The sequence below is a fragment of the Octopus bimaculoides genome, chromosome 2, assembly GCF_046866305.1.
Source record: "Octopus bimaculoides isolate indiv1 chromosome 2, ASM4686630v1, whole genome shotgun sequence".
NCBI lineage: Eukaryota > Metazoa > Mollusca > Cephalopoda > Octopoda > Octopodidae > Octopus > Octopus bimaculoides.
In genome coordinates this window covers 45896649-45907948 of record NC_142929.1, presented here as the reverse complement: position 1 = coordinate 45907948, position 11300 = coordinate 45896649, and the positions used below count along the sequence as shown (strand labels likewise).

The 11300-nt window shown below is 36.6% G+C and overlaps 1 protein-coding gene across 2 annotated transcripts in view; it reads right to left on the bottom strand.

Moving 5' to 3' along the window:
- Window positions 1-4707: 4707 nt before the first annotated feature.
- LOC106869164 (A.superbus venom factor 1) overlaps window positions 4708-11300 on the bottom strand; it is a 168614-nt gene continuing 162021 nt past the window's right edge. For both annotated transcript variants that reach the window (XM_052976969.2, XM_089344804.1), the window contains 2 exons: window positions 9665-9794; window positions 4708-6593 (listed from right to left, as the gene is read on the bottom strand). In XM_052976969.2, the coding sequence (XP_052832929.2) occupies window positions 6467-6593; window positions 9665-9794 (257 nt within the window). In that variant the 3' untranslated portion in view covers window positions 4708-6466. The remainder of the gene's footprint in view (window positions 6594-9664; window positions 9795-11300) is intronic.

Below are 11300 nucleotides of genomic sequence, written 5' to 3'. Positions count from 1 at the left end.
TGTATATATATATGTGTGTTTGTGTGCCTGTGTTTGTCCCCCCCCCCCCAACATCGCTTGACACCCGATGCTGGTGTGTTTATGTCCCCATAACTTAGCGGTTCGGCAAAAGAGACCGATAGAATAAGTACTAGGCTTACAGAGAATAAGTCCTGGGGTTGATTTGCTCGACTAAAGGCGGTGCTCCAGCATGGCCACAGTCAAATGACTGAAACAAGTAAAAGAGTAAAAGAGTAATAAATATGTTTATAAATTGCCAACAAGTCTTGTAATAACCACTTGCTACAATATCTTGCAATCTTCTATAAACTTGATGAGATGGCAGCTATCAAAGAGCAGGAAAATAGGCGCAACAAAACACATTTTCAACTGTTTGCTGTTGGACACATGTACCTGAAGACACAATTCGGCTCTTAAGGTTCTCTTCAATGCTGCAAAGAACTAAGTTGCTCTAATCAACAGTCACAGAAGAAACCACAAGTCCGGGCAAGGTAGTTTGCGGAAGGCTAGCAGTGTTATCCAAGGGAAAGGCAAAGGGGCCGATACAGCTTGGCACCTGTGACGTCGCAACTCATTTCTACAGCTGAGTGAAATGGAGCAACATGAAATAATGTGTCTTGCTCAAGAACACAAGAGGCAGCCCGGTCCAGGATTCGAACTCACAACCTCACGATCATAAGCTCAACACTCTAACCACTGAGCCATGTGCCTTCACACACACACACACACACACACACACATACACATAAATATATATATATATATATATGTTTATCACACCAACACCCTCACATCACACCACGCACACACTACAACTGACCAACTCCTTTCTCCCCTCCCCATTTTCACACATACATACGTCAAGATCACCAGCATTCTATCTCTCACACACACAGCCCCTCGTTCTTCGATCACCGTTCTTTCTCCCCCTTTTCTTAGCTCTCCTGTGTAAAATTTCTAACTTCCGGTCAGCCATTACTATGATTGACCGTTGACTGAACACTATTCAATTTTTTTTCTCCGTGTTTTTCTCCTTGTCTCCGTATTCTTTCTGTTGAAGAGCGTAGCTCGAAACATCAAAGACTTTCCGTATTCCCGAGCGTCATACTAATACATCCTTTTGTTGTTTACACCACCTGTCCTCATTTGTTGTTGTTTTTTCGTACATTCTCCCCTATATATATATATATATGTATATACATATATATTTGTATGTTTATATATATATATATACATATATACATATATATATATGTGTGTTTCTATATATACATATATATTTATTGATCGTTAGTCGCCTTCCTGGCACTTGTGCTGGTGGCACGTGAAAAGATATTCAAGCGAGTTCATTGCCAGTACTGCTGGACTGGCCCCTGTGCAGGTGGCACATAAAATACACCATTTCGAGCGTGGCTGTTGCCAGCACCTCCTGACTGGCCTTCATGCCAGTGGCACGTAAAAGCACCCACTACACTCTCGGAGTGGTTGGCATTAGGAAGGGCATCTAGCTGTAGAAACTCTGCCAAAGCAGATTGGAGCCTGGTGTAGCCATCTGGTTCACCAGTCCTCAGTCAAATCGTCCGACCATGGTAGCATGGAAAGCGGACATTAAACGATGATGATGATATATATATATATATATATATATATATATATATATATATATATATACATATTTGATAAATAAATTCAAAAAGGGATAAAACTCTTTTACAAGAATTTTATCAAGAAGCCAGTGTGTAAAAAAATTCATAAGGGAAATTTCTATTCCCAAGAATATAACTATTCGTTTATATTTATATAAAGGGCATTATTACAGAAAAATAATAACGCCACACAGTGGACCTCTCAAAATAACCACATTTAGTACCTAATGCGAGGAAAAACAACCAACAGAAGACGACCAACTTTCTTTTAAATAAACTTAACTGTGTATCGACCGATTTCGCGATTATTTTATATATATATATATATATATATATATATATATATATATATATATATATATATATATATATACATATTTATATACATACACACACACACACACACACATATATATATATATATATATATATATATATATATATATATAATATATATATATATATATATACACACACATACATACTATATATATGTGCATGTGTGTGTGTGTGCAACCTAAATAAGAAGATAGAGAAAGAGTTTACCATTAGGCCTAGATTTTCTACATCTGAAGAATTTTGGTCTTAAGACTATAAAGCAAGAGTATAGATCGCCTAAATCTCAGGATGAGGTCCTGGGAAGGTAGGAAGATGGAGGATCTCTGATGCAGCATTCATCCTGAGTTTTATGCTATCTATACTCTTGGATTATAGTCTTAAGTAAGATCAAAATTCTTCAGGTGTAGAAAAATCTACGCCACATGATAAACTCTTTCTTTGTCTTCCTATTTAGATTGCATACACGTACACACACACACACACACACACACAAACACACACACACATGTATACACATATGTGTATGTATAGTATGTATGTATATATACATATATATATGCGTGTGTATGTATGTATGTGGAGGAGGAGATACGAGAAAGATGATTTATTTTATAAAATCCTAGAGTGTATTGCAAACTTGCGTTCTTGAATTTTTAAAACTTATAAATGTCTGTTTTAAGCAATGATTTCATTGTTATTTCTAGCAACTTCTTTTGGCTTGTTCATAGCTTTTAAATATTTAATTTGCTTGTGAATGTTTTAATATTAACTTTGCTCGTGTTGTGGCTGTGTGGTAAGTAGCTTGCTTACCAACCACATGGTTCAGAGTTCAGTCCCACTGCATGGCACCTTGGGCAAGTGTCTTCTACTATAGCCTTGGGCCGACCAAAGCCTTGTCAGTGGATTTGGTATACGGAAACTGGAAGAAGACCGTCGTATATATGTATATGTATATATATATGTGTGTGTGTGTTTGTGTGTCTGTGTTTGTCCCCCCAACATCGCTTGACAACCGATGCTTGTGTGTTTACGTCCCCATAACTTAGCGGTTCAGCAAAAGAGACCGATAGAATAAGTACTGGGCTTGCAAAGAATAAGTCCTGGGGTCGATTTGCTCGACTAAAGGTGGTGCTCCAGCATGGCCACAGTCAAATGACTAAAACAAGTAAAAGAGTAAAAGAGTAAATTGTATATCTTAACAGTTTGACTGTTATTTCTAGCAACTCCTGTTAGTTTGTTTGTTCGTAGCTTTTGAAAATTTAATTTGCTCGAATAGCTTGTTTAATGTTTTGACATGCTAATGCCCCGCTCCCCCTGATGATAGAAGAGGCAGCGAATGCACTGTTTTCTGATTGGCTGAAAATCCTGAAAATGATCAAACTTTGAACACCTGTAACATTTTTGTAAAATTTTTCTGGAATAAACGAATGACAAATTTGGATTCAGTGTCAAAAATTACATCTATATGATACATTAAAAAAATTTTTTATAGATAATTGTAAACAGTGACAAAAACCACAAGGATCTGAAACAACCACACTCTACACACTTTACTTTGAATCACTGCTTTAAACAACAGAAGTGAGTGAGAATGTTATAACTTAGTGAGCATGAACAACAAAGCTCAAGATAACTTGTGCTAAGCAACTTCATAGTGCATACTTCATCTCTATTACCTTAGCAACATCCCAAAACTTTTTAATCAGAATGAAAATATATATATAGAGATATATAGATATAGATATAATGCCACTACCACTGTCGCTATTACTTATCTTATATTAAGCTTTAGGAATGCTTTTTGAAAATATAGAATTACAAGCTTGTTGTATGTGTAATATATGAGAACTGAGAGCAGTAAATTATTTTACAGCTTTCATAAACACATCTGGTAGCTATTATCTGTCAGTAGCAATATTAATTAAGTTTGAAATTTCTATAGTATGTAATTTGTTTATTTACAGGTTTTTCCCTTATTTTGTAGATAGTTTCCTCTACTTTTACTCTTTAAATTTGTGCTACTTGATGTTGAAAATTGAGTATTTGCAGGAAGTATTAATGAAGTATTGTAGACAGAATTCTGTTTTACACACAACATATAACCCCTTGTAAGCTTCTTATTTTTTTGAAATTATCAGAAATTTGTGTTCTACGCAAGGGAATTCATGAGATGCAAAAAAAAAAAAAACATCGTAATTTTTCGAAATTTAAATAAAATTTTAATTAAAAAATATTTTTTCAATCACAGTTTAAAATACACACATTGAATTTTTGGCTTAAATCCAAGCAATAGACCATTAAATGTGTTTATAGGGAGAAAGACAAAAAATATCAATATGTGAGAGTATCAAACAAGAATGGTATGAGGTGGACATGAGATGCACTAAAAATAACAGCTAAATCCCCATACATCACACAATTTTTTTTTTTTTTTTTTCGTTTTTGAATATTCATATAATTTCTCATGTGTAGAACACAAATTTGCAAAACGTTTCTGAAAATTCTGATAATCAAAAAAGTTAGGATTCCACCATCTTGTATCTATGTAACTTTCCTTCTGTAAATTCCAACTGCTAACACAACAGAGTTAGTATTCATTACTTTGAAGTGTGTTGATTTAGGAAATGAATATAATGTATCTTCACTAATTCCTGCTCAAAGGTAATAAAGTTTGAACTGAAGCTTTCCATTCACACAGTGAAAAAGTAAACAAATTCTTGGATAGTTTTTAATGGTTTATTAAATAATTTTCTTATAAAAATGTAACAATTTGTTTGTCAAAAAAATATTGTACAGAATTTGTAAAACCATGCATAAGTTTTCCAAATACACGCATTGAACATTATAACACACATAACCATACCAAACCATGCCATTTGACTTGACAAATAATGTTCTTGACCATATCAATTACCACCCCCACCCTCCATAGGACAATTCCCCCCGATGACAACTACCCCCTAGGACAATTAGCCCCCTTGGTTAATTACCCTATAGGAAAGTGGGTTATACATCATTAGATGTATACCTGACTTTCCTATATAAAATTAAGAATTAACGGAACGCTGAACTCCAGACTATCAACTTAAACAATTATTTATTTTAAGGTGGTTAATATATACATCTTTAGCTCTTGTTTGTTGAGACGTCTTCTGTGTGTGTGAGCATGGTTGTTGGGACGTTGGTATGTAGATGTGAGCGAGCTGTCTAGCGTAAGTTCGAAAGATGGAGAGAGACAGCTAAACACGTCCTTGTTGGAACAGCATAAAAGTTGAGCACAACACATATAAGTCTCGACAGTGACCCTAAAATTTCAACTTTCATCCATCAGTCAATACTGATTCTTTCAAATTGCTCTAGAATATCACATTCTTGGCTGATACTGTCCAGTCATCAGGGAAATAAGAGCTCAAGAAAATCATCTGAAGCCAATCAATCATTTGATTGCCAGTGCTTTTATGGGATCAACCACAAAAACATGATGGTGACTACAACTTTCCAAGTTTACCATATCTTCTGCATGACTGTGAAAATTGGACACCACATAGGCAACACATCAAAGAGCTTAAACGACTTAAAATGAGACTCTTGTAATTACTATAGCATCAAAGAGCAGGGCAGAGTTGCAGACTTACAGGGCTGGTCTGGTCTGGTTTAGTTAGTATCAATGCCAAACACAGCTATGCTGGGGAAGTCACATTATTTGGAAGCATTGCTTCTGTATGTTACTCTACTTCCTCCATGAAATTTTCATGAAAGCTTGCAAAACACATGGACATAGAGAGAGATGAAAGAAGAGAGTTATTACAAAGATACCAGCCCACCTAAGACTGGTTTTATGATACAAACCTTATGTTTATTTAACATGATCTAATTTGAAACCTTCCACCAACATTTTCTGCTGATTAATGGTCCAGACACCAGCTTAACTATGACAAAGTAATTTTACTAAATTTTTTTATTATTTCAAAATTAATTAAAACTATGGTAATGTATTTCAATAGAAATTAAGATTTAAGTCAATGGAATCAGAGGATGTAGAAAAACATCTGAAAAAGAGGATTTGACAAAAATTGCAATGCCAAATCTAATGGTTGGCAGGTTATGCCCTCCAATATGTATATGTAAAATAAATATGCATTATTGAAATTAGTTTTCAATAAATAATATTTGCAACAGTGTGAGATTTAATACATATTTTGTACAACTAACTCAGCATCTTGGAAAATGACTTTAAAATCCTTTTAAAGACATAGTAATAGATTCTATAACATTGTCCAAAATAATGTAAACTAGAATCTATATCAGATGGAAAAAGAAAAACATAACCCAAATAAATATTACACATTTAAACTGAACTGAGCAAAATGGTTCCTTTAGTCACAACAAAAACATATTAAAAAATAATTTATCTGAAGAGATTGTATTTGTACATTTTGAACAAAATATATAGACAACTGTAGATCACCTCATATATATTTTCAATCACAAAAGCTTTTTCCTACATCTTTAATTTTTGCAGCAAATTTATCTATGGTCTCCTTTATTTTGTTCACTTTTGACATCCTTTCAACAACCAAACCATAGCGGTCAATCAAAAACTTATACCTGAAAGAAATATTTGAAAGCATTTTTAGATAAAAATTAGATACATTAAAAACATGATAGTTCAATAGTGTTGGAAAACATTATTTGGTTGAAGACACTTGCCTAAGGTGCCACACAATGGGACTGAATATGGAACCATGTGGCTTGGAAGCAAACTTCTTACCACATACTCACACCTACATCTTATATATATTATAAGCATGCAAGTGTATTGGTGCGTGCATGTTTACATTTGTGTGCACACGCTTAAAGCCACACACACACATACACACCAATACTTTGTGAGTGCATATGTGTGTGCATGACTTTACACGTGTTATTCGTAGATGACACTCAGAGATGACACTCATGTAGCAGGACTAAATCCTGTCATGTAGCAGAACTAAATCCAAAACTATGCAGTTGAGAAGTGAATTTCTTCACCCACACAGTTATGCTGCTGACCAGTATCTTATGTTGTTCACAAAAGGAGGAGATGTTTAGTATTATGTTTTGGGCAAGTGAAAGCGAAATCGTGATGGCACCACCGTTCGAGTGTGATCGTTACCAGCGTCGCCTTTCTGGCACTTGTGCCGAAGCTTCGCATTCCTGGCACGTGTGCCAGTGACACGTGAAAAGTCATTCGAGTGAGATCGTTGTCAGTGCAGCTGGACTGGCTCCTGTGCAGGTGGCACGTAAAATACACCATTTTGAGCGTGGCCATTGCCAGTACCGCCTGACTGGCCTTCGTGCCGGTGGCACGTAAAAGCACCCACTACACTCTCGGAGTGGTTGGTGTTAGGAAGGGCATCCAGCTGTAGAAACTCTGCCAAATCAGATTGGAGCCTGGTGTAGCCATCTGGTTCACCAGTCCTCAGTCAAATCGTCCAACCCATGCTAGCATGGAAAGCGGACATTAAACAACGATGATGATGAAGTGGAAAATGAGCTTGAAAGAGAAAGTTTCTGAGGAGTATATTAACCTGCTCAAATTAGCAACTAACTCACATTCAAACTACTTTTTATCATTTAGATTTTACTTATTTCAGTCATTAAACTGTGGCCATGCTGGGGCACTGTCTTGAAGAATTTTTAAATGGATGACTCGACCTCCCCAGTGCTTATTTTTTAAAGCCTTGTACTTATTCTATTGGTTCTTTTGCCAAACCACTAAGTTATTGGGATGTAAACACACCAATACTGGTTGTCAAGTGGGGTGGGGGTGGGGGGCAAACATAAACACAAAGACACACACACATAGATATAGAAATATACAACAGGTTTCTTTCAGTTTCCATCTATCAAATCCATACAAAAGGCATTGGTCACCCCAAGGCTATAGTAGAAGGTATTTGCCCAAGGTGTCAAGCAATGGGACTGAACCCAGAACCATATAAGAGGAATAAGCTTCTTACGACACAGCCTATGGAAAGGGTTCTACAAACATGCTGCAATCTGAAACTAATTTTCCAGTACAAGTAGGAGAGAAAGGAGAGAGAGAGAGAGAGAGAGAGAGAGAGAGAGAGCAGCTAACAGGGGATTTTTTATTGAAACTTTCATAACAGACCTAATCAATTTCTAAAGTACACCAGGGTTATAGGTGTGGGGCATCAGAATAGATTTAGATTTGCAGATCCATGCTTAAAATTATCTAAAACAGTGTTTCCCAACCTATTTTCCCTCCTCTGGCCCCAGTATAACTTCCCAGAAAAATGTATGCCCCACCAGTGCTTGAAAAAAAAACAAAACAACTTCATTTTTAATATTTTATCATAGTTATTTCACATAAAATAATCTGTAATACCTGTATTTCAAAAGGCTAGCCTTGTCACACTCTGTGTCACATTGAATCTACCTGAGAACTGCGTTAAGGCTGCACATGTTTGTGGAGTGCTCAGCCTCTTGCAGGTTAATTGCATGAACAGACTGACCCATTGATTGGATCAACAGGAACCTACATCATCATAACCAACGTAACAGAATGCCAGTTACATAATTTACAGGTAACTCTTTTATTATGTACTGAGTATCAACTTCTCATAATTATATGCTTTCCTTAAAGAAATGTCTACACTTGGGCATTGTTGTTGGCACTCTGTCGCTTATGATGTCAAGGGTTCCAGTTGATCCGATCAACGGAACAGCCTGCTCGTGAAATTAACGAGTGAGTGGCTGAGCTCTCCACAGACACTAGTACCCTTAACGTAGTTCTCGGGGATATACAGCGTGACACAGTGTGACAAGGCTGACCCTTTGAATTACAAGTACAACAGAAACGGAAAGTAAGAGTGAGAGAAAGTTGTGTTGAAAGAGTACAGCAGGGTTCGCCACTATCCCCTGCCGGAGCCTCGTGGAGCTTTAGATGTTTTCGCTCAATAAACACTCACAACGCCCGGTCTGGGAATCGAAACTGCGATCCTATGACCACGAGTCCACTGCTCTAACCACTGGGCCATTGCGCCTCCATATTTGGGCATTAGAATAGCGCTATACTGTCACAAACAGTCTTCACAACGTATGCTTGGCTGGAGGGATTGGTTTGGCTTAGTTGAGTACGGAAGTAATATGTTTGCTGTGGAAAAAAGATTTTCAAAATTCTATATCCCACTAAAAAAAAAAAAATTTTGGATCTCGTGCCCCACCACTATTTTCCCAGGCCTATCAGTGAGGCATATGCCACATTTTGGGAATCATTGATCTAAAGTATTTTAAGATTCAACAGGAGGAAGGAGTAGATCTGTTATAATTTCAAATATATTAAACAACATTGAATAAAAAAGCAATATGCTGGTAGTTGATAGAATTAAAGAAATTGTTTATCTTGAGTCTAACGCCTAATTTGTTATTAGTGATGGAAGCAGTAATAGTTCAAAACAGCATTCTGTATACAAGGCAATAATACATCTATACATCAAATGTATTTAAAACAATCAGTCTCCTACTTCAAATTCTCATTACACAAGAAAAAAAATAGTAATACCAGAATTAGAATCATCCATCATTTTTTAAATATAAATTTTAATTTTTAAAATTTATTTGATTTAATGCAATTAAAAGAACTATAATTAATTTGAAGTAAACGGAGTACTTACCCAACATCTGTCTTGTAGTATTTATTTGTCATTATCAGATATTTGTCATTATTATTGTCTATTTCTGGACAAAAGCAATAAGCTTCTTGAATTATTATTTTTGTGTTATTTTGCTTCATGGAAGTGGGACCTGGTAAAATTATACAAAAGGTAGTCAGATAAAAGTAAAATAGCAATATTTGAATTTGTTTTTATTTTTATTTCATTTTATTTCACTTGTTTCAGTCATTTGATTGCAGTAACATTCAAGGGTTTTTCTAGTTGCTAAAGTAAATCAACCCCAGGATGTATTTTTTAAAGCCTAGTACTTATTCTATTGGTCTCTTTTGCTGAACTGCTAAGTTATGGGGGTATAAACACACCAACACCAGTTGTCAAGTGGTGGTGAAGAGACAAACACAGACACATAGATATATACATATGTATGCATGTGTGTGTGTGTGTGCGTGTGTGTGTGTGTGCGTGTGTGTGTGTGTGCGTGTGTGTGTGTGTGTGTGTGTGTGTGTGTCTGTGTGTGTGGTATATACAATAAGCTTCTTTCAGTTTCTGTCAACCAAATCCACTCACAAGGCTTTGATCAACCCGAGGATATAGCAGAAGACACTTACCCAAAGTGCCACACACTGGAACTGAACCCAGAACCATACGGTTGAGAAGCAAACTTCTTACCACAGAGCCATACCTGCACCTATCAATCACGCCTGCACCTATAGCTATGGTTGCACCTATCAGCCATGCCTGCAACTATCAGCCACGCTTACACCTATAGCCATGGCTGCATGTATTTTATAGCTATAACCAAACCAGTAAAGGAGTTTTTATAGTTCATGCCTATTCAATGCAACTGATTATTGCTCTCACATCTGGAATGACGCTACTGTTGCACACACAGATAGCCTAGACTGCATTCAGAAAAAAAACCAACCAACTTATTGACATAAATTTCTCATAGACACCCTCTAGCCTCTATCCCGTAAGTGAACTGTCTCCTTCCTACCTCTTCTACCATTATTATGATGTCATCTCTCCCCAGAGCTGGCTAGGCTCAAGCTACTTCCATTTCAGTATTCCAGTCCCACTCATCTCTCCTTCTCACATCACCTTTGTTGTATCCAACCCTGCCAGGCACTGCATCAATCACTACATTCTGTTATCTTCAAGAGGAACCATTAACTCGACTCTCTTTTTATCTTCCACTTGTTTTAACCATTGAATTACAGCCATGCTGGGGTACTGCTTACAACCATGCTGGGGTACTGCTTTGAAGGGTTTAGTCAAACAAATTGCCCTCTGCTTAATTTTTTAAAACCTGGTACTTATTCTATTGGTTGCATTTTACCAAACTGCTAAGTTACAGGAATGGAAACAAACCAACAGCAGTTAAGTGGTGAGAGACAAACACAAAACACACACACACACACACACACATACATATGATGGACTTCTTTCAGTTTCTGTCAACCAAATCCACTCACCTGGCTTTGATCAACACAGGAGTAGAGTAGAAGACACTTGCCCTAGGTGCCATGCAGAAGGACTGAACCTGGAACCATATGGATGTGAAGTAAAGGTCATACCATACAGCCACACCTGTACCTGTTTACTATTTTTCATTGAAATCTCTTGCTTCTAACAG